The sequence below is a fragment of the Serinus canaria genome, chromosome 2 (genome assembly GCF_022539315.1).
Source record: "Serinus canaria isolate serCan28SL12 chromosome 2, serCan2020, whole genome shotgun sequence".
NCBI classification, from domain to species: domain Eukaryota; kingdom Metazoa; phylum Chordata; class Aves; order Passeriformes; family Fringillidae; genus Serinus; species Serinus canaria.
This window is the reverse complement of record NC_066315.1, coordinates 2,359,536-2,381,325: the sequence shown is the minus strand read 5'-3', so window position 1 is coordinate 2,381,325 and position 21,790 is coordinate 2,359,536. Positions and strand designations below refer to the sequence as shown.

Below are 21,790 nucleotides of genomic sequence, written 5' to 3'. Positions count from 1 at the left end.
CGGTGCCTTTCTGCAGTGGAATGGAAGGAAGCCTGAAAATCAGAGCTGCCTCCAATGGCACTGAGATGCCAAGGAAAACCACGGCAAGGATGAGTCCCTGGGCTCATCAGGATGGGGGGAAATGGGCTTTGGGCTAAAGCTTCAAGGGGTCCTGAGTGTGGCTCCAGCTCTTCTTGGGTGGTTGGGGCTTTGGGGAATGCCTGCCCCCCTAAATCCCTGCACATCATCCTTCCCAGGCAGGGGCTGGTGCTGCTGGGTCAGAGCAGAGGTAATCTCAGTTCAAACCCCACGTTCATTCCTTGAAGGAGTGTTTCTATTGCTAAAGAGCTTGGGTAGGCATGACAATTGAAAAAAAGTGGGAAAACAATCAGATCCTGCCCCAAAAGCAGCATGTCAGCCTGGATTCAGCAAAAAACAATGCAATGACTGCAAAGCAACAGCTTTGAAGCAAAAGTGCTACGGGGCGTTGTTATTTTCTTGGCATCAGCTCCAAAATATCCTCAGCCACAGACAAGGGAGCTCCCAGGGCAGGTTTTATCCCAGCTTTTACCATCCCCTGCCCTCCTCTTCCTCCCACAGCATCCTCCTCCTGCAGGGATGTAGGTGCTGCCATGTTTCCCAAGGCATCCCAGCTGAAAAAAGCTGAAGTCTGTCCAAATTTATCTCAGTCTGATGGAACAGTGAATATTTAGTTATATAAAATCTCTATTTCTGACATTTCTGGAAGCAAGCCAGGAGCAGGCCTGTTCCTTCACTTGGGTGTACCCCGCGAGGGGAACAGCACCTTCCTGCTTGGAGGATCTAGGTGGGAAAATGTTCCTCCAGGAGGAGCATCTTTAATCACAGACAAGCCCTGGGCTGGAAGGCTCCTGTATCCTCACTTTTCCACTCTGATACCTCAATCCCAGCCTCACATAGAGCACTGGGAGCAGATGTTTGCAGGTGTGGAGAACCCAGCAATAGACACCTGCCACGCTCAGCATGGTCCTTGGCTGCCCCAGGGATGTGGGAATGGAATACCCCAATGAGCCAGTACCAAACCCATGGATCCAGAGAGGCATTTATGGCTGCAAACTCAATTAACAAAACAGACATCCCAGTTTTGAGGGTGCAGGAATTAAACTCACTTCAACAAGTGCCTTCATACCCACCCAGCTTCAGAATTTGATGCATAGCACAGCCCCTCCAAAACACCAAACCTGGAGAGAGGCACCCAAAATGACTCTCTGAAGATGCTCCACAGCTCTGCCACCTGCCTGGGGACCAGCCAGGCTCCACTACCCACTCCCATTCCCTCTGTTTCCCACTGCCATCCCGGTGGCCATCCTGTCACCTCGATCCTGTCACCTCACATTAGTGCCAGTGTTCCAGGCATTCTCCATCTGCTCTGTCACACACAGCAGCTACAGCAGGGCACCCCACCAGGCTGGGACAGCCCACCAGGCTGGGACATTTCAGCCTTCCCCTTCCCTCCCCTTCACCAGGGAAGGGGACACGAACCATCCAAAGGATCGGCTGTTCCCGTTTCCCAAGAGCGGCCCCCGCTCCCGTTCCGCGGGGTTGGCACTCACCTGTCCCGCCGGGATGAGCCGGGGCCGGGCTGGGGGCGCTGGCAGGAGGGATGGGCAGGGAGCAGCTGGGCACTTCCATCTGGTGACAGCCCCGCAGGTGCCACGCGGTGGCCGCAGAGCCCCGGACTGAGGCGGGCGCCGTGTCCTGCGCCTCCCGCTCTGCTGCTCCGCGACTCCAGCGCCTTCCCGCTGCCGTGTCTGCCATCTAGGGGAGACCTTTTCCCATTGCAAACGCGTCCCGCAAATTGTAACAAAATCCCACGATTCAGAAGGAAAAATAATCAGAGCCCAACAATCAGAGCCCATCACCTGATGGCACTGGAAAAGCCTGCGTGGTTCACACCACTAATCCACACTGGATTCTCCTGCTTGTTTAGCCAATTCCAGAAGCAAGGAGTGGGAAATCCACAACAGGAAGCAATATTTTCTAGGAAATCCAAGATCTATCAAACCAGTCAAAGAAAGGCAAATGAGCAAAGTAATCATCAAATCATGGCTGTGAATGTGAGGTGCTAAAAGGGTGGCCCAAGGGGGGTTTCTGCTTGTTGTCCCCATAAAGTGGAGGATGGAGGTTTGGAGATGACCTGGACCAAGAGGTACTGCAGAGCAGCTGGATAAACTGGAGGGATGAGATGTGAAGAGGATAAAACCCAAAAATGGAGTATTTAGAAACAAATCTTCACTGGTAAGATGTGGTTTGGGTGAGAAAATATCCCAGCCTGGCACTGCAGGGCCCAGTGGGCTGTGTGGTTTGGGGGGAGCATCTGAAGTCACCTCCTGTAGGACAGGAGCTCTGACAGACTGGTCATTCCATGGAATGGAATCACACAAGGGTTTGGGTTGGAAGGCAACTCAAAGCCCATCTTGTTCCAAGCCCCTGGATGGGCAGGGACACTTCCCACTGTCCCAGGCTGCTCCAAGCCCTGTCCAACCTGGCCTTGGATCCAGAGTCAGCCACAGCTTCTCTGGGAATTCCATCCCAGCCCCTCCCCACCCTCCCAGACAGGAATTCCCAATTCCCAATCTCCCATCCATCCCTGCCCTCTGGCAGTGGGAGCCATTCCCTGTGTCCTGTCCCTCCATCCCTTGTCCCCAGTCCCTCTCCAGCTCTCCTGGAGCCCCTTCAGGCCCTGGCAGAGCTCTGAGCTCTCCCTGGAGCCTTCTCCTCTCCAGGTGAGCACCCCCAGCTCTCCCCACTTGTCCCCACAGTTTTCACAGTGTGAGAAACCAACCCAAGAACACTCAGGATGTGTTCTGCTGGAGGGAGCAAAGGGCTTAGAAGTTTCACAAAAACATCAATATTAAAGCTAAAGAAAACTTGGGAAAAGAAGTACAAAGCTCACTAGGTCTCAGAACAGAGACCTGTACAAGCAACAGCTACTGGATGCAGAGGAGTCCCCCTAGGAAAAGGGATTTATTGCTGTCTCCAAGCACATCAGCCCAAGAGCTTCTCTACAGCTGTCCAGGAGGGCTCAGCCCTTCAGCAGCTCCCAAAGAATCCAGGCACAAACCTGAGGGAGCATGTGCCGAGCATGCAGTGAACAGAAGCACAAGCATGAGCAGGTTTCCTTTTCTTTCCTTTTTAATATAAACATCCTAGGGTGGGTTGGGGGTAGGAGCAGCCTAAAGGGAATGTCTTTTGGAATAAAACGCTGTGGCGAGCTTCGGGAATGATGTGCAAAATTGAAACGCCCAAGCAGGGCCAGCTCAGGACTTCCTGGATTCTTCGGTCTTCTTGATTTCCTGCAAGGAGATCAGGAAAGAGACTGAGAATCTGCCACTCTTTGGGAAACAACTCTTGGTTGCACAGCTTTGGAGACCAGGAGTGACCAACTGTTGTGGTGTTGTGGGTCCCAGGACAAGGTGAGAGATGAGAATTTGACTCCAAGTTCTCAGAAGGCTGATTTATTATTTTAGGATGTTATATTATATTGAAAGAAATTATCTACTAAAACTACACTAAAGAAAGAGAAAGGAGACATCAGAAGGCTAAACAAGAATGATAATAAGAACCCAGACTGACCAGAGTCCAACACAGATGGACTGGATTGGTCATAAATAAAAAACAATTCACATGGAACCAATCCAAGATGCACCTGTTGGTGAGCAACCTCCAGACCACAACCCAAGCGATCAGATAATTATTGTTTGCATTTCTTTTCTGAGGCTTCTCAGCTTCTCAAGAGAAAAATCCTGGCAAAGGGATTTTTCTGAAAATATCATGGTGACAACCAAAAACTCAGACCAGTTCCATGACATCACAGGACCTGAGCTCACCTTTAGGGACAGGGCCAGGTTTGACTTGGAAGCTCCAGAAATAGGAGTCCCCTTCTCTGCTACCCAGGGATGAACGTTTATTTTGCCTCAGCTCAGGACTGTGTTGGACTCATTTCCCGCTCTCTGATCCATCGTCACTTGTACTCAATCTGTCCCTCAGCAGCTCAAAGCAGACCAAATGTTGGATGAGGTGACATTTCTGTGGCTGCCTGAGAACAGACCCTCACCTATCTGGCCCAGGAATGAGGTGGAGAAAATCCCCAAGGACTCACCTCCAGCAGCACCTCCTTCAATTCAGAATAGGCCTTTTCTAAATCATCATTAACGATGACCAGGTCGAACAGCCCAGGCTCTTTACCTGGGGAAGGAGATGAGGTCAGAGTTAGAGGACAATTTTTCTTCCCTGTGTCAGCTCTCATGCACAAAGGCCCGTGGCATTTTAATATGATTTTTAGTATTATTATTAGATCAGCTGCTGCTAATGAACTGCTCTGCCAACCTCCCCCAAGGAACTGCAGTGGGAAATGCAGCAGTGATCCAACTCAGCTCATGGCAAGCCCTGCCAGCGTTGCTGGAGAGCACACATCAGATGCTGCCACCAAAACCAGCTCCCAAATCCCCCAGGCACCCCCCTCCGTGCACACAGCACTGAGGACTCACTGAGCTCCAGGTCCACACGGGCTGCAGTCAAACGCTTCTGTAAACTCTCCTCTGTCTCAGTCTTTCGGTCCCGTAGTCGTTTCTCCTAAACCCAGGGACAGACATGAAGGAAATGAGCGTTCTGAAAGCTGCAGGCACAAACCACCCCCACCCTCAGGCAGGTGCTGTCTGTGACCACAGGCACGTGAGAACACCCTGCAAAGGGTGAGGGGCCTCACTTACAGCCCAGTGCAAACCAGTGGCCAAACTGGGCTTGAGATCTCCTACCCACAGTTCAGGGCCCCAGGTTTCTTTTACCTCCCTGTCATTTACTTATTTTTCCAGGTACTGCTGGAAATGAGATTTCTCTGCTGGGCTCTGGCATCTGGTGCTGCTGGCTTCCTCCTCCACAAACTCAACGAGAAACAGAGCCTGCCTGATGTACTGAGAGCAAGAGGGGAGAGTCAGGAGTTGTCCTCACCTGTCCTCATCCCTCTCTGAACCACTGCTGCAGGAGTCCCACTGCAATCACTTACACAGGGTAAGACCAGAGGGGCACAGAATTTAAGATACTGCACAGAACCAGCCTTGCTGGGCTTAATATTAACTGTGGAGGCAAATCTCAGCACAGCATGAAGCACAATTAATGCTTTTAAAGACTGGCCATGCTGCAATGCAGTCCATAACCAAGGCATGGAAAACACTGAGGAAAGACTCAAAAAACAAAACACAGGAAGATTTAGTCCTGAGAGTCAAAGGCTGGGTGGAGATATGTTATAGTCACCTCCTTGAGCCAGGTCCCATAAGCTCTTGGAGGTCTATTTCACACCCAAGATAGCTCAGCTACCCTTGGAGGCATAAAAATCAGCAGGATGGTTTCTGTTGCAGTGTTGGAAACAAAAAGGTTTATTAAAAGGCAAAATAACAAACAGAGAAAAACCAAGCCAGGTGCCAGAGGTCTTGCTCCTGGTAAAACACCTCACAAAAGCCATTAGTTTCTTTGTTAACTTCTTTTTCTACTAAATTGTCCAGGCAGGACTTTTTAGCTTCTGTCCAATTAGCTATCTTCAAGTTTGAGGTGAAATCCCCTAAACCTGTGAGGTGGCTTTTTCACCTAATTAAGGAAAGAAACTTCTGGGCTTCTTTCCTTTTTGAGGGGACAACGGACAGTTTTGTCACTCTGTGGCACACTCCTACAGGAATATGCTTGGGAATGTCCTCCCCACGGAGAGCAGGGCCCTGCAGAGGGAAGGGAGAGCCGTGGCTGCTGATTACCTCTAAGTGCTAACGGCAAAGCAAGGCGGGCGCTCACCAGGATCTCAATGGACGGCGGCTGCACTGAGATGTAGATGGGGTTCAGCTCCGTCTTCTTGATGTTCTTCACGCCCTGGATGTCGATGTCCAGGACACAGATCTGGTTCTGGGCCTGCACGGCCTGCACAGCTCCTTTACTGGGGACACAGCACACAGGGAAGGGTCAGAGAGCCCAGGGCTGTGGTTATTAATTGTCGTGGTGTTGTTGTGGGTCCCCAGGACGAGGGAAGAGATGAGAATCTTGACTCCATGGTTCAGTAGGCTGATTTATTATTTTATGATATATATTAAAAGAAAATTACATACTAAAACTACACTAAAGAGAAAGGAGACATCAGAAGGCTAGAAAGGAATGAACAATAAAAACCCATGACTGACCAGAGCCCAGACACAGCTGGACTGGGATTGGTCATTAATTAAAAACAATTCACATGGAACCAATCCAAGATGCAACTGCTGGTGAGAAACCTCCAGAGCACATCCCAAGCAATCAGATAATTATTGTTTACATTTCTTTTCTGAGGTTTCTTAGGAGAAAAATCCTGGCAAAGTGATTTTTCCTAAAATAGGACAGTGACACGGGGGAGTGGGGTGTCCCCTCCAGCAGCGGGGGAACCTCACAGGGCTCCCCAAACTGCGGCAGGAGGGGACAGAGCCTGCTCTGCTCTTGATAAGGAGTTTCTCCAAGTGTCACTGCTCTGGGTGGAGCAGGGAGCTGCTGGCAAAGCCATGCTGGAAGGTGTGGGCATGTATCACGTGTGACTATCTCACAGGATGGGAGGGATGTGCATAAACTCCTGCCTTGGCAGAGCTTTACCACCTGGAGGGAAGTTCCCTGCTAGTGGCAGGAGGGTGGAACTTGATGATCTTAAAGGGCCCTTCCAATCCAAACCATCCTGAGATTCTGTGACAAACATGGAAATAATCTTCACTGAAAAGCAAAAGCACTGAGAACTCCCCTTCTCCAGAGATCCGCTGACTCCACATGCTCTCCTGAAGGATGCTGGATAGACATGGATGCTCCATCTGGGTCACAAGATGCACTTAATTCTCCACCTAGTTTTTTAAGTGGTGGCTTTTATATGCTGTGAAGACAATTTCTCTTCCCCAACATTGGGAATTGCCTCAAGCTTTGTAATAATTTCTTATAATCCACTGATGACTTAGGAGAGCAGAAAGGATTGGTGAGAACTTCAACTCTTCTGCTAAGAATGAGGGACTATCCATTTTATCCCACATGTGAGCAGGAACATCCTCAGGGGCTTGGAGAGATTCTGAATTTATTTTCTAGAATCCCAGAATAGTTTGGATTGGGAAGGACCTTCAGGACCATCCAGTTGCAGCCCCTGTGACACAGGCAGGGACAGCTGACCTACCTTGTCCCGTACATGTTCCCGGAGAACTCCGCGTGCTCAATAAATTCACCAGCATCAATTTCCTTCTGCATTTCCTCTCTGGTCACAAAGTGATAATCTGGAGAAGGGAAAATGGGGAAAATGGACAGAAATTAACATTCTGAAGGCAAAGTTCACAGTCAAAAATACACCTTTGGAGGAGGAGGTTTTTGGAGGAGAAGACACTAAAAATCTGTTTTAGACAAGGATTCACTTCCTACTTCCACACCAATTGTCCCAACATCTGCTCAAAACATTCTGGAGTTTTCTGTGTGGCCAAAAATGCTGCTCTACCCCATTTTTCATATCCTTTCCCATTCCTGGTGCACTGGGAACTTCTCCCCCCCTTGCCTCCAGGTGTGGGACACATTAGAGCAGGAATGGTAAAGCCTTTCATTTGAAAGGATTTCTAATTAAAGACCAGAATGGAATGAGAGAGAGGGAGATAAAAGGGAACACCAAAACCAAATTAACTAAAAGGAATATTTATCTTCTGATGAAATTCCTTTCTGTCACTTCAGAGGGAAATCTGCCACTGGAAATTAGGAACAAACCTCATTTGGTTGTTTCTTAAATATGCCAATACATGAGAAAACAGCTGGGCACAAGCAATTGATACAGCTAAAACCATCTCATTAAGCAGCTGCACTTCCCAAAGCAGTGGCCATTGGAGATATCTCCCCAGAAGTACCTGGAACTTTGGAAAATCCAATCAAGTTCAGAGCACAGTACCTCAAATGAGAGCCCAGCTTGGAAAACCTGAATTATTTGGAGAGTCCAATGAGACAGACCTGACTGCAAAAGGCTCACCTTTGCCATTCACTTCTCCAGGTCTTGGCTGCCTTGTGGTATCTGCAGGGAAAAAAAGAAAAAAAAAGAAAAACCAGCTCTGTAAATTCTGTACATCACCCATGGGTGTTGCAGGATCAAAGAAATGCCAAGATCCAAGTGGCACATAGATTTCCAAGGAAAAAAATCTCTACCAAGAGGCAATTTGGGAGAAAACAAGGTTTAGTTTGGAGTGAGATGAGAGATGCAGTTGAATAAGGAGCATAGGATGACACACACAAAATGGATATTTTTAAGTTTCTTTCTCCTCCCATAGCATTAGATTTTTAAACATCTAGTATTTTGTTCTTTCATGGTGGAGTAAATCCAGATCTCAAAGCACAGATTTTACTTGCAGTACACAAAGTGTTGGGACAATAAAACACATTTTGGAAATAGACATAAAAACACCTTGCACAGCTCAATTGAAAACTCAAATGGCTTTTGAAGCAGAAATGTGGCGGGGATTTTCTTATTTTCACAGTCAAGAATCACTCAGAACTTTGTTTCCTCTCCTGAGTTGTGTTTAGACACCTGGGGAGTCACTAAACCTGGAAAGGTCCTACTCCAGACAAAGCTTAGACTCACCACTCAATACCAGGAGTAAAAGGTGCCCTGAATGATTTAAACATCCCCAAGAGCCCACAGGCAGACTGGGACACAGCCAAGCCATGAGAAACCATCATGTGGGATATAAATAGAGGCAGCTCTGAGCTGGCCCTGCTGAGCTCCTCCAGAGCCCAGCTCTGGATACTCACGGGAGACACTGAAGCCGAAGACGTTCTCATAATCTTTGAGCAGTTTCTTTAACAAAGTGCTCTTCCCTGCACCTGATGGGCCACTCAGAACCACTGGCCTTGGTCCCTGCATGACTGGGGAGAGACAGAAAAATGAGTCAGGTTAGAAACATCCATGGAAACGCAGCTGTGCACTCTCAGGAGTGCTCAGCCCCTCAAAACAGCACCAGTCCTTTACCCTCGGGTACAAATTTATGCAGCAAAAGCTGAAAGGATGCAAAATCACAAGCTCAGAGCTGATAAAAAGCACTGGGAGTGTAGAAACATTTCTCAGGAGACTGAGGTTAAACTCATAGGATGTAACCCAAAGAAGGGGGAAACTGGGATTTAGCTGCCTCTAAACTGGGATGATTGAAGCCAGCTGTTTTCCATCACAGCTGGGTCTCACTGGGACCAAAATCCTAAGGAAAACTCTCTCTAAAAGGAACAAAATCCTATTTGTGCCTGGTGACATTTGGAATCCTGGGACAGAGATACAGCCCCAGTCCCTCTCACAGGGAGAAAGGAGCTTCAAGGAGAGTTTGCACCTAAAAGTTTCTATCACCAACCCCCAAACCCTTGCAACAGCATGTGAACTCAGGTGCAATCACTGCCATGAATGGCTCAGGGGTTTATTCCCACACTTCCTGAAGCACCAACTCCATCTGCAGGTGTTTCATGGCAAGAAAGAAAGAGATCCAGAGATCAGTTCCTGGTACAGGTGAAAAAACTGCAGCCTGGGGCCACACAGAACTTGCTGCAATTGTTTCTTCAGTCAGAAAGAAAGAAAGAAAAAAGATAATTTCATGTTCCTGTGTCTCTGGAGGGGAAGAAAGGTTAATTATCCACATGGGAAAAAGAAGAAATGCTGTGTAAAGTTGTGGGGGTACCACGGAGACCCTCACCTATCAGCAGCTTCCAAACCAGAAGTGATGGCAACAGTGGGACAAATCAAGCAAGTCCTTCCTATTTAAGAAGTTACTTTCAGCAAGCAATAAAATGATTTCCTCAGCCTCCCGGGCTGGGTGTGGCCTGGGGAGCCACCAGCCGAGAGGCAGATAATGCCTTTCCATTTTAAATTAGCTCATAGCAATGTCACCCTGACCTTACACATCACTTTTCAAACAGCCTTAAGCCAAATGCTGTCTCACCAGAGCGGCCACAGGCTAATCCCGCCGGGCTCCCTCTCCCTGACCCCGCTGCGGGAGCAGGACGCGTTTCCAGCCCTAAATCCCTGCTCCCTCGGGCAGCACGACACAGAGAATTACACAACTTTTCCCTCTGCTCCCCGAGGATCCTCGTCTGACCGCAGCTCATCCCGGGCTGCGCCAAGGGACGGGGTTTAACGCGCAAAGGCTGAGGAGGGGCCAACAGCGGCAGCGCGGGCGGTGAGAACACCCACGGTCGATAATCATCCATAAGGAAATTCCTTTATTCCTTTTTTTTTTTTGCTTAGTGCCCTCCGAGTGCTGCAGCCTCAGAGATGCAAGAGATGAAATCATGGGAGGACCAATCTCATCACTACAGTGCCCTCTTAGGCTCCATCACCTCAAAAACAGAAGGCTGAACAAACTCTAGGCAGTCCTTTGGGGGCTTTCCTACCGTTCCCTTGGTCCTTAAACTTCTGTAATTTCCAAAAAACACAGGTTTTGCCTAAATGTTCAGCAGGGAAATGCTACTCAGTGCTTGCAGAAAGGGAGCAGAGCAGTCACCCAAAGCATTTTCTTCTCTTTGTTCCTCACAGTTTTTCTGTCCCACATAATTTCATCAGGTGAGCCCTCAGCATTCCTTGGAAAACACTCCACACAAATTCATCCCCTTCAGACATCCCAACACATCTGCCCCCAGACAATGCTGCTCCATCACACACCAGCTTCCACAAGCATCCCAAAAGTGACACTGGGGTATCAGCCTGGATTTCCAGGTGTTCCAGGTTCCCTTCCAGGACCCAGCTGTGCCAACAAGAACTGTGCTGGGTGCACAAATCCCAGTCCCAGATCCCAGCCAGAAGGAAAAGGATTCCTTCTGGCTGGGATCCAGAAGAATCCCAACTGTGCTGGGTGCACAAATCCCAGTCCCAGATTCCCCTCATCTCTCTCAGAAATTCACCTGCCCTTAGCAAACACCAGCAGAAATTTAAAGCTGCCCAAATCACTTCCAATAATTCCATTCAACTCCAGACAAACTGGGAAGGGGGCAGAGGAATGGGCTGGGAGCAGGCTCCAACACTTCCTTACCTTTTCCTTGTGCTCCCTTTCCAGCCAAGGAAAGCAGTGGCTGCAGCACAGGCTCCTGGGGACAGAGCTGGGCTATTTGTGAGCTCCTAAAGCCTTAATTACCGAGCTGCAATTTGAAGGTGGCCAATGAGAACAACCCTGCTGAGCTTTAATCTCCCCTGGTTCCTCCTCCACTCCCTGCTCTCCTGGCTGGCAAAGCTGCAGCCAACATCCCCAAAAGGCTGAGGGGTGGCAGTCCTTGCTGGGCTGGGATTATGGAAAACAGCAAAGCTGCTCCTGTCCCTGCAGGCACAAGGATTTGGTCTGTGTAGAATCCTGGAAGGGTTTGTGTTGGAAGGGACCTTCCAAGATCATCTAATTCCACACCCCTGCCATGGGTAAGCACAATTCCCACTAGGCCAGGCTGCTCCAAGCTCCATCCAACCTGGAACACTTCCAGGCACTTTCCTTCTGCAGGAGCATTGCTCTTCCTTTGGACCAAATCCACACAGCTTCACTTCAGCTCCACGACAGGAAAACTCCTTCTCCTGCTCACAGATCCAAACCACTCCCACAGTGGGACCCCCTCCTCCCCTCCACTCCCTTTTCCTTCCCCAAAATCCTCCTACCTAAGAGAAAAGACACCTGGGTTGTGATCACGTCTCACTTCTTTCAAAACAGCTAAAAATAAACCTAAAGACTTGCAGATGTTTCCTTCTGCCTCCCTTGTGAATCCCTTCTCTTGCTGCAGATCTGCAGAGGAAAACTGAGAGGGAACAAAAGGCACTTCCCCTCCCATGGGATCCCATCATGGGCTGGGCCCTCACAGGAGGAAAGGTGGCAAACTGGGAATTTCATACAATTCCAGAATGGAAGTGACTTTAAAGCTCATCTTGTTCCACCCCTGCCATGGCAGGGACACCTCCCACTGTCCCAGGCTGCTCCAAGCCCTGTCCAGCCTGGCCTGGGACACTGCCAGGGATGGAGCAGTCACAACTCCCAGGGCAATCCCACGATGTTCCTGCCCTCATTCCCTGCTCCCCAGCCACCAACAAGAAACCCCCAAAACCCCAGATCTGGTGGATATGGGGCTTTTTTCTCTCTCCTCTTTTTTCTTTCTCCTCTTCCTGTTCCAGGAATACATCGGTGTTTCCGAGCTGGCTGCAGCAGGAGTGCCACAAAGATGGATTTATTTTAGGCAGAAGCTCAATTTTTTTTCCCCCTTTTGTCAGATTTTGGCAGTTTCAGAGCAGCCAATCTGCAAATATCCAGCACAGAGGGTTTCCTAAAAATGGGTTGGGATCCAGCCTAATCCACCAAAACCACTGCAGAGTTGATCAGCAAGAGAACAGCCCAACCAATTAACAATATTAATTATCTCCCACACCTGAGACTGAGGTGTGGGAGATAATTATGTGACAAACAGCCACATAAACCCCTCTGAGCTGCAAAAAGACAAGGTGGTCACAGGAGGCTGTCCCCAAGGCAAGGAATGGCTCCTGGTCTGCTTGTGCTGCTAAATTCACCCTGGATTTTACCTCACAGGTGGCAACATAACCAGGGAAGCAAAGGACAGACATCACAAGAGTTAAACAAATTAAAACTGATTAGCAGCAAGGCTTTACAGGGAAGGCAAAGCCACCTTATGAAGAAGAAAAGAAGATTAAAGCACGGTTTCCCTGGAGCCTTGAGAAAGGGCTCCTGGATTAGGATTATAATCCCACCCCCTATTTTTAGCAGGTTTGTTAAAAAAGGTGCCACCCCCAGCTTTGAAAGATTTGGGAGAGGTTCCAAAAAGGGAGAGGACTCCTGCTGTGACAGACAGAGAATTATCTGCAGGGAGGTTCCAACCTTCCAACTTCACCCATTCTGTGAATCTGTGAGGAGCAGAGCATCCCACAGCAGTACACGGCTGGAGCTCAGCCACCTTTTTCCTGGAAACAATTACCTACAAAGCACTAATTAGCCTCTCCACTGGCTGCAGCCCTGGCTTGCAGGGAGTGGTGATGCTGCAGACAGAACACAAACCACTCACTCAAGGTCACTGCAGAAATCAGAGAGGTCCAAACCCATTATTCCCAGACCATGTCCTCCTGTAAACCAGAGCAGCTGAACCCACCAGGAGGATGAAACCAGTTTACACACCTGGGAAAACCTCTAGAGAGGTGAAGCTCACGCAGGTGTGGTTTTACCATCCCCCTTCCCCACAGGTGTTTGTGTTAGGATATCTGAGAGATGCTTATCCCTAAAACCCTCTAACCTCACCCCACGGTGCCCACAACCCCCACAAGCACATCCCTGTCTAGTTTATCCAACCAGGGAAACCTCGGAGCCACCCTGGAGCAGCTCAGCCATGGGGACCCAGTGTGGATGTTGGGAAGGGCACAGAGCCAGCCTGGGGACAGCCCGATGGGGCTGTGACCTGTCCCATCCCCTCAGCTATCACACATGGATAACACAGGACAGAGCAGGGAGAGCTCAGCCTCCCCGGGGCCAGGTGGGGGGCATCATCAGAGGGTCCGGTGGGGGATCAGCACCCCCCAGGTCGGTACCTCGGTGCCCTGGCACACCCGTGGGGCACTCAGAGCCTGGGGCCAGCTGGGACCCCTCAGCTCAGGGCTCCCAGAGGGGCTGAGGGCCCTCAGTCCAGGACCCTCTGAGCAGCTGAGCATCCTGGGGCCTGCTGGACCCTCTCAGCCCAAGGCCAGCCAGGACTCCTCAATGCAGAGCCCCCAAGAGGGGCTGAGCACCCCAAGGCCACCAGGACTCCTCAATGCAGAGCCCCCAAGAGGGGCTGAGCACCCCAAGGCCAGCCAGGACTCCTCAATGCAGAGCCCACAAGAGGGGCTGATACCCCGGGCCCCCTCAGCAAAGGAACCCCTGAGGAGCTCGGCACCCCAGGGCAGGTTGAGCGCCCTCAGCCAAGAGCCCTTGTGAGGGGCTGAGAACCCCAGAGCCGGCCAGGACTCCTCACTCCAAGCCTCCGTGAGGGGCTGAACGCCCCGAGGCCACTCAACCGAGGACCCCTGTGAGTGACGGAGCTCCTCAGGCTGGTTACACCCCCTCTGTCCAGGGCCCCTGTGAGGGTCTCGGCCCCCCGTGGCCGGCCGTGCCCCTCGGCCCGCGGTCCCCGTGAGGATGCGAGCCCCGGCCCCATCCCCGCTCACCCGCCCGGGCGATGCCCGCCCCGCGCATCCGCCCGAGGATCATGAGGGGATGGGGGGGGCGGTCCCGGCAGCCCCCGCGCGCGCCCGCCGCCACCGCCGCGCGCCTGACGTCACCGCGGGGGCGGGGCCCAGGGGGGAGGGGGGAGTGCGCCGTCACGTGAGTGCGGGGCGGCGGGACGGACCACGCGGCGGGCCGGGCGGGGGGGGTGAGCGAGGGGCTGAACCATGATGGTCGGGGGGAGCAGCACGGGCAGGGCTGTGATGGGAGGGGGAGTGTTGGGGGAGAACGGAGAGGGCAACATGGGCTGAACCATGGCGGGGCAGGGCAGGGCAGGGGGCGGTGTTGGGCCGAACCACGATGGGGTGGCGGGCGCCATAGTGGGGTTGGAGAGAGGTGGGAGAGCTGAACCAAGGTGGGTGTGGGGGGGGAGGCATGATGGGATTAAACCATGACGGGGAGAGGGGGGGAGCTGTCATAGAAATGACACATGGCTGGGCAGGGGGAGACGTGGTTGGGCCGAAGCATGGCGGGAATGGGAGGGAACCAGAGTGGGGCTGAACCATGGTTGGAGAGAGGCGGGAGGGCTGAACCAAGGTGGGTGTGGGGGGAGGCATGATCGGCTTGAACCGTGGTGAGCTAAACCATGACGGGGAGAGGGGGGAACTGTCATGGAAATGACCCATGGCTGGGCAGGGGAAGACGTGGTTGGGCTAAACCATTGCGGGAATGGAGGGAACCATAGTGGGGCTGAACCATTGCGAGGGCGGGGGAGACCTGGGACAAAACCATTGCGGGACCGGGGGAAGCCATACCATGGCCGGAGCTGTCATGGGGCTGCTCCGTGCTGTGGAGGGGATGTGGAAGCTTCACAGCGATGGCGACACGGCGGTGTCACCCCACAGCCACCCCAGCACCTTTCCTTGTCGCCAGGCTGTCCCCAGGCTGTGTCCCCTGCTCCGTGTGCCAGACCCGTCCCTCACAGCCGGGCTGCGATGGCAGCGAGCCGTGCACTGAGGTGAGCACGGGGTGCCTGTGGGGCAGCGGCGGCTCTCCACCGGGAGCTCCCCGCCGGAGCTCCCGTCACCCTCACGGTGACACCGGCCGGAGCTCCCGTCACCCTCACGGTGACACCTGGTGTGAGCTCCCATCACCCTCACGGTGACACCGGCCGGAGCTCCCATCACCCTCACACCTGGTGTGAGCTCCCGTCACCCTCACGGTGACACCGGCCGGAACTCCCGTCACCCTCACGGTGACACCTGCTGGAGCTCCCGTCACCCTCACACCTGGTGTGAGCTTCCGTCACCCTCACGGTGACACTGGCCGGAGCTTCCGTCACCCTCACGGTGACACCGGCCCTCTCCCCCCTTCCCCCGGCAGTGCCCTGCGCCTCTGGGCCCCGTCCCGGCCGCCGCTCGCTGCCAGCGCCCGCAGCAATTCCAACCGCGCGGCCATCGGGCACCTGCAGCGGCAGCGCTACGGCCGCCAGTACCCGCTGCTGCTCGTCAGCACCGACGGCTCCACCGTCCGCCTGCGCTACAGTGAGCCCAAGAGGATCCTCATGGTACGGGGAAACGGCAGGCTGGGAGCATGGGGGTCCCAAGGGCTTGTCATGTGTCCCGGGGGGCTCATGGTGCGTCCCAGGGGGCACACAGTGTGTCCCTGGGATTGCACCCTGTGTGCTTGGGGTCTCACACCATGTCCCCGGGGAATCTCACACCATGCCCCAGGGGTCTCATGTCTTCTCCCAGGGATTTCACACCGTGTCCTGGGAGCTCACACTGTGTCCCTGGGAGTTTACCATGTAAGCTGGAAGAAGGGAAGCAGGTGCTGGGAGTGTCACACCATGTGCTGGGAGCTCACCCCTTGTCCCTGGGGAATCTCACACCATGTCCCAGGGGTCTCCTGCCTTGTCCCAGGGCTCCACACCACATCCTGGGAGCTCACCCCTTGTCCCTGGGGTCTCACACCATGTCCCAGGGCTTTCATGCCGTGTCCTAGGGATGTCACACTGTGTCCTCACGGTCTCATCCCGTGTCCCCAGATGCCCCTGGACAGCAACACGCTGCCCGAAGCCGAGCGCAAGGCTCGTCTGCGCCGGCAATTCCCTAGCAAGCCTAAGGCCAAGGAAGAGGAAACCTTCGAGGGCATCGACCTGGACACCTACAAGAAGTTCTGGAAGAAGTGAAGCGCTGAAACCAGAATTGTTTAAATGTAAAAATAAATGTATAAATAAAAATACACAAGTACAGCCTTGTGTAGGCGGTGCGGCTTTGCGGGGTTCCCCCCCGCGCTGAGCCGCGCGGTGGTACCGCCCGTCTCTCCCCCCCTCCGGCGGTGCCCGCGGTGGTAGCGGCGGGGCGGGCGCGCTCCCGGCGGCCGGAGGTGCGTGAGGGGAGCGGGGCGGGTTTGGGATTTGGATTTGGGGATTTGGAGGCTCCAGGTGGCCCCGCGGGTCGGGCCCGCCCGGTCCTCGCACTCCCCAACCCGGAGGGGCTCGGGCTGCAGGAAAGCGCCCCGCGCTGCTTTACTCGGGGACGGGCAAACTCCCACCTCAGGCCCTGCAGCTTCCCCCGGCTCTGAACCCTTTCCCAGATCCTGAAACTCTCCCCCAGGTAATGTCCCACCCCGGGCCGTGTAGCTTCTTCTCGAGCAGTACAACCTCCCCGCCCAGCCCACCCCCAGGCCATGATCCCTTTTTCCAGCTTTCATCCCATCCAGGCTGTGAGCCCCCTCCTAGACCCTGAACCCCCCCAGGCCATGAACCCTCCCCCTTGAAGCCCAGAACCCCCATGCGGCCATTAAACCCCTCCATCAACCCTGCAACCTCCTCGCAGACCCAGAGCCTTCCCACTTCTCGTCCTGAACTCTTTCCCCACAGATTGTGAACCCTCCTTGCTCTGCAAACCCTTCCTAGATCCTGAATCCTCCAAGCTGTCACTGCCCCACTGCTGGCCCAAAACCCTGCTTGAGGCTCTGAAACCCCCCCTGGGGCTGCCCTAAGTCCTCCTCCCCACCCAGCAATGTCCCCCCAGGCTGGGACCCTCCCTAGGCTGTGCACCCCCTCCGACCTCCGGGTTATGAGCCCCGCTTCCAGCCTGTAACAACCCAACAAAGGCCTTTGGTTAATCCACTCCCCCCTGGGGGGCCAAATTTGCTTCCCTGCACCTTCAGGAGCCTCCCCAGAGCTGATGGAGGATCTGGAGTGGGTAAACCCAGGGCTGATCTCTTTGCAGGTCACCAGAACCCCCCAAATCTGCTGCGGGGTGCGGCGCCATGTTCGGCTCCTCCCGGGGCGGGGTCCGGGGGGGCCAGGACCAGTTCAGCTGGGAGGATGTCAAGACAGACAAACAGCGAGAGAATTACCTGGGTAAAGGCTGATCCTGCTCAAATCTCACCCTCCCTGTCCCTTGTGTGTTTTTGGGGTGCCATGATGTTGAAGGGGGGTCACTGTTCCCCACAGGGAACTCCCTGATGGCGCCGGTGGGGCGGTGGCAGAAGGGCAAGGACCTGACCTGGTATGCCAAGGGCAAGAAGGACACGGGGCCCCCGTTATCCCGGGAGGAAGAGCTGGCTGCAGTCCGCCTGGCTGAGCAGGAGGCCATGATGGCAGCACTGTGAGTCCCCACCCCACAAAATCCCCAAAAACCACCAGGTGCGTGTCCCCACACACATATCACCTATTCCTGTTTTTATAGGGGCTACAAGAGCTTGAAGAGGCAGCCCACGGGCCTCAGCAAAGAGGTAACAGGGGCACCACACATCCCCACAGTGTCCCCTGGGCTCTGATTTTGGGGACACACACAGGACACTGTCCCCCCTCCCCACAGGACCTGGCTGAGGTGTGCAAGAGGGACGGCGGCGAGCGGGACGAGAAGGACGTGGATCGGGTGGTGGGTTTGGGCAGCTCCAGGTAAGGAGAAAGGGAAGGATCCCACACACATTTCACAACTATTTGTTTGATTTTAGTGTTTTTATGCTTTTTTCTGTGGTCTCTCTGCAGTGGCAGCGCTGGCAGGGTGATGCTCTCCAAGGAGGACAGAGAGGCGGCCAAGATGGGGCTCTCGGTCTTCACGGTACGGTGCCAGTCACATTGTCCTTGGGAGGTTCAAAAATAGATGGAAAAAGGCAAAAAGCAGTGCCCCTCACTTGGAATATTTTATCTAAAAAACCATCTGGGTATTGTAGCACAGAGACTTGCAGGAGTTTCCTGTGTCCTCTTGGCACAGAGGTCATTTGTGGGGCTTCAACTTGGAAGCAGCTGTTGAGGGTATTCTAATTTTTTCCCAAAATTTAATTTAATTTTTTTTTCTAAGTTTAATTTTTAAAGGGAGAAAAACCCTTTGTCTTGTAATTACAAGCTATGGGCTCATGGATTCACTCTGTATTTTTCCCCCTCTCCAACCCTAGCACCAGAAAGTCTCCAGCAGCCCAGAGACATCTGTCTCCAAGAAGAAGCAGGAAAAGGAGGAGCAGGTGGAGGAGAAACGGTGAGGATTTTTCCCACTTTGGTGGGAAACCTCCAGAAATGCCCTGGTTTTTATGGGAAATATTTTACAAAATGTTTCTTTGGCTCTGTTTGGCAGTGGGCTTGTTTTGCATCTCTCTGAATCATCCCCAAAAGCCTCTGTGGGCTTCTCTTTGGCAAGGGAGGGATGTGGTGGGATGTGCCTGGAAAAAGGGAGGGGGATGAGTTTTTGGAGCCAGAGGGATGCACAGTGCAGGGATTCTCATTGCTTGATCTCTTCCCTGCAGACCTGAGAGCAGCAAAAAATCCAAAAAGGAGAAGAAGAAGGAGAAAAAGAACAAGAAAAAGAAGAAACACAGGAAGGAGAAGAAGAAGGACAAGGAGAAGCATTCCAAGAAGGATGCTGCCCCCTCATCCTCTGATTCTTCTCCGGATCGGGATAAGAGGTAGCCGAGTTGGATGGGGCAGCAGCAGTGCAAAACGGGAGGAAGGATTCAGGAGAGCCACGTGGTCATGGCTGGCATCAGGATGCTCCGTTGGCATCTCCTGGCTTTCCAAAATCCCCTTTTCACCGCCAGAATCACCTTATTGGAATCCCCCCTGTCCCCGCAGGCACCACCGCAGGAAAACGCCGCAGCACTCGGAGGCGCCGCGGCACGGCAGCCGGCGGCGGCACGACACGGAATCCTCGGCGAGCAGCGGCAGCGGCGGCCGCAGCCCCGCCCGCCGCCGCAGCCGGAGCAGGGACGGCCGCGGCCGCCACCCGTCCCCGCGGAGGAAGGGCAGGAAGAGGAGCCGGTCCCGCTCCCCACCGGCCCGCGGGGTCCGGCAGCGCCATGACACCGACTCGGAGGACTGAGAGGGAGCCTGGGTTGTCTCAGGGACATCTTCCAGAGATTTATATTTTTTAAGTGATTAAATTAAGAAGGCCGCAGCCCCGCGGGTGCCAGGGCAGTGTGGCAAAGGGCATAAGGTTGTGGTGCCAGCAGCCCCTTCCCTGCCTGCCCAGGGGCAGCACCAGTGGCTGTGGGGGCAGCAGGACCTGGGCACCCTTCCCCTCACCCCCTAAAATCCATCCAGGCAGGAGTGAGCACAGAGGATGCTCTGGGTGAGGGCTGCTGCTGGGGTGGTTCTGGCTGTGGTGCTGAAAATGCTGTGGATACCTCGTGTTTATGGATAGACTTTGGAAGAGATTAATATTATTATTGTTATTACGATGGGGTTTTGTCTTCTTTCCCTGCCCTTGAGTGCTTGCCAGTGCAGTGGCTGAAGAGTTTCTTTCTTTAAAGATTCCCTGAGTTCATGAGCTGCATGGATGGGAGTTTAAAGCTCATCTAGTTCCAGTCTAGGGACACCTTTCCCTGGGCCAGGTTGCCCCAAGCCCTGTCCCACCTGGCCTTGGACACCTAATTAATACTCAGCTTATGGGAAGGAAATGGATGGGACCAGGTGTCTTCCATAGGCTTTTGCCCTGGCCACATCCCCCCACCCCAGGGAGCAGTAAACTCCATTCCCATCCAGGACTGGGACCCTCAGCATGTGATTATTGATGTTCTTGGCATACTGAAAGAGGGGAATCTTACACCAATAAATAGAAATATTGATCCGAATGGAAAGGGGGTGTCCCGAGCAGCTCCGGAGCATCGCTGCCAAGCACAAGACTCTCATTTGTGTAATTAATGATGCAATTGAAGACAGGGAGGGTTTGTGTGTCTTGGTGGACAAAAGCCCAGTGGCACAGTGCTCAGGAGCTTACAAAGCCCTTCTGTCCCAGCAGTGGGAGATGCTGCAGAGCCCTCACAGCCTGCGGTGATCCCACCCCAATGCGATTTCTGGGGTTGGCAGCCCCTTGGCACCAGGGCTGCTCCTCGTGCTGTGAGCAGCTGCAGCTCCTGAGCCATCCCAGGGATCCCCAGGGCACAGCTGGGGCACCCCGAGCCCCTGCACTCCCTGACCAGGAGCTCTGCCCCTGCTGGTGCTCACCAGGCTGAGCCTGGGGTCACCTCCATGGGATTTTGGGGTCCAAACTGGCTGGAGCCTGTTGGAAACATCCCAGAGCAGGACTGTGCCTCATGGGAACTGGGCAGCAGGCTGAAAAGGGAGCCATGGGAGAGTGGGAACAGCACAGCAAGCAGAGGAAGAAACCCACAAAGCCCAGAGTCCTGGTCTCTTGTGGGCTCCCACATGCCACCTTCAGTGCCAAGCTTTGGGCTGGATGGAGATCTGGGCAGGGCCAGGGTGATCTGCACCCCCAGCTCCTCAGCACAGGGACAGGGTGTTGGTGTGCCCAGCACTGCTGGCTCAGCTCAGTGCAGCTCTCCTGGGCTTTCTCCTGCTCTCCCCTGTTCCTGTCTCACACTCAAACCAAAGTCATTTTGAAACATGGGAAGCCGAAACTGAGGGGGCAGAGGGTAAAGGAGCCCAGCCCCATCCCTGCTTAGCCCAAAGCCTCCCTGTCCAGCTGCTGCAAAGGCACTGGGGCACTGGGCAGGATCCTTGCCCTGGGCTTGAGCCGCCTCCTGCCCAGCTGCTGGGTGGCCAAAGCTCCAGGCTGAGTCCAGGACAGAGCAAAGCCTGTGCTGCCCAGAGCAGAGGGCAGAGCTCAGATAACATCACCACATTCCCTGTTTTCCACAGCAAATTCTGTATGCAGAGGAGCAGAATCCTAACCCAGCTGGCCCTTCAAGTTCAATTCCCTCCCAGAACAGGAATAAAGAGCTGTCCTGCTCTATTAGGGATGCAAATATCCTGATTCACAGCTTGAAATTCCAAGGTGGATTCCTGACCTGCAGGAGGTTTGTGATCCCAGTTTGCCCAGTGCTATTTACCCTGTACTCCAGCCCCAGTCCCTGTCACCCACCCGGAGTCCCAGGTTTCCCCCCAGGGAATTGGCTCTCTAACCTGCAGGACAGACCTTTGACCCTGCAGCTTTCCAGTGTAATGGGGGATCTGCTGCAGCTCCAGCCAGGAAAGCAGCCAGGAGCTGGCAGGCAGCCCAGCTGAGCACTGGGGAGGAGAAGCTGCAGCTGACAGGGAAGGGAGGAGGATCACCTGGAGGAGGAGCTCTGTCCCAGATCCAGAGGGAACTGCAGAAAGGGAAAAGGCAAAACAAAGCACTCAGGAAGGCAGAATTCCTATT

At 53.6% G+C, this 21,790-nt stretch overlaps 3 protein-coding genes across 9 annotated transcripts; 2 read left to right on the top strand and 1 right to left on the bottom strand.

Moving 5' to 3' along the window:
* Positions 1 to 3,135: 3,135 nt before the first annotated feature.
* Positions 3,136 to 14,302, bottom strand: GUK1 (guanylate kinase 1). Of its 2 annotated transcripts, none has more exons than XM_030238364.2 (8): positions 14,183 to 14,302; positions 8,782 to 8,895; positions 8,006 to 8,047; positions 7,178 to 7,274; positions 5,800 to 5,938; positions 4,509 to 4,593; positions 4,121 to 4,206; positions 3,136 to 3,314 (listed from the first exon to the last, which is right to left on the bottom strand). In XM_030238364.2, exons 1-8 carry the CDS (start codon positions 14,223 to 14,225, stop codon positions 3,279 to 3,281), a joined length of 642 nt encoding a protein of 213 aa, XP_030094224.1. In that variant the 5' UTR covers positions 14,226 to 14,302; the 3' UTR covers positions 3,136 to 3,278. The 2 variants fall into 2 exon arrangements, with proteins under 2 accessions (XP_030094224.1, XP_018764663.1); XM_018909118.3 differs by lacking the exon at positions 14,183 to 14,302 and adding an exon at positions 11,037 to 11,170.
* Positions 14,303 to 14,308: 6 nt separating this feature from the next.
* MRPL55 (mitochondrial ribosomal protein L55) lies at positions 14,309 to 16,434 on the top strand. 6 transcript variants are annotated; one of them, XM_030241598.2, is made up of 4 exons: positions 14,309 to 14,339; positions 15,114 to 15,198; positions 15,564 to 15,747; positions 16,228 to 16,434. In XM_030241598.2, the coding sequence occupies exons 2-4, from the start codon at positions 15,176 to 15,178 to the stop codon at positions 16,369 to 16,371; spliced, it is 351 nt and encodes a 116-aa protein (XP_030097458.2). In that variant the 5' UTR covers positions 14,309 to 14,339; positions 15,114 to 15,175; the 3' UTR covers positions 16,372 to 16,434. The 6 variants fall into 6 exon arrangements, with proteins under 6 accessions (XP_030097458.2, XP_030097453.2, XP_030097449.2 ...); XM_030241593.2 differs by having other exon boundaries at positions 14,315 to 14,388; XM_030241589.2 differs by having other exon boundaries at positions 14,322 to 14,339; positions 15,086 to 15,198.
* Positions 16,435 to 16,577: 143 nt separating this feature from the next.
* Positions 16,578 to 19,865, top strand: C2H1orf35 (chromosome 2 C1orf35 homolog). Its single transcript, XM_030241613.2, has 9 exons — positions 16,578 to 16,798; positions 17,420 to 17,553; positions 17,647 to 17,800; positions 17,882 to 17,927; positions 18,014 to 18,096; positions 18,187 to 18,259; positions 18,594 to 18,673; positions 18,939 to 19,097; positions 19,264 to 19,865. Exons 2-9 carry the CDS (start codon positions 17,460 to 17,462, stop codon positions 19,508 to 19,510), a joined length of 936 nt encoding a protein of 311 aa, XP_030097473.2. The 5' UTR covers positions 16,578 to 16,798; positions 17,420 to 17,459; the 3' UTR covers positions 19,511 to 19,865.
* Positions 19,866 to 21,790: the final 1,925 nt, after the last annotated feature.

Coding starts and splice junctions, on each gene's coding strand:
- GUK1 (XM_030238364.2), bottom strand. CDS start 14,225: ATGATCCTCGGGCGGATGCGCGGGGCGGGCATCGCCCGGGCGG. Junction 8,896..14,182: donor GGCGGGCATCGCCCGGGCGG/GTGAGCGGGGAT, acceptor GTCTCTCCCCAG/TCATGCAGGGACCAAGGCCA. Junction 3,315..4,120: donor TGAAGGAGGTGCTGCTGGAG/GTGAGTCCTTGG, acceptor ATCTCCTTGCAG/GAAATCAAGAAGACCGAAGA.
- MRPL55 (XM_009085753.4), top strand. CDS start 14,852: ATGGAAATGACCCATGGCTGGGCAGGGGAAGACGTGGTTGGGCTAAAC. Junction 15,199..15,563: donor GCAGCGAGCCGTGCACTGAG/GTGAGCACGGGG, acceptor TTCCCCCGGCAG/TGCCCTGCGCCTCTGGGCCC. Junction 15,748..16,227: donor AGCCCAAGAGGATCCTCATG/GTACGGGGAAAC, acceptor CCGTGTCCCCAG/ATGCCCCTGGACAGCAACAC.
- C2H1orf35 (XM_030241613.2), top strand. CDS start 17,460: ATGTTCGGCTCCTCCCGGGGCGGGGTCCGGGGGGGCCAGGACCAGTTC. Junction 17,554..17,646: donor ACAGCGAGAGAATTACCTGG/GTAAAGGCTGAT, acceptor TGTTCCCCACAG/GGAACTCCCTGATGGCGCCG. Junction 18,260..18,593: donor TGGGGCTCTCGGTCTTCACG/GTACGGTGCCAG, acceptor CTCCAACCCTAG/CACCAGAAAGTCTCCAGCAG.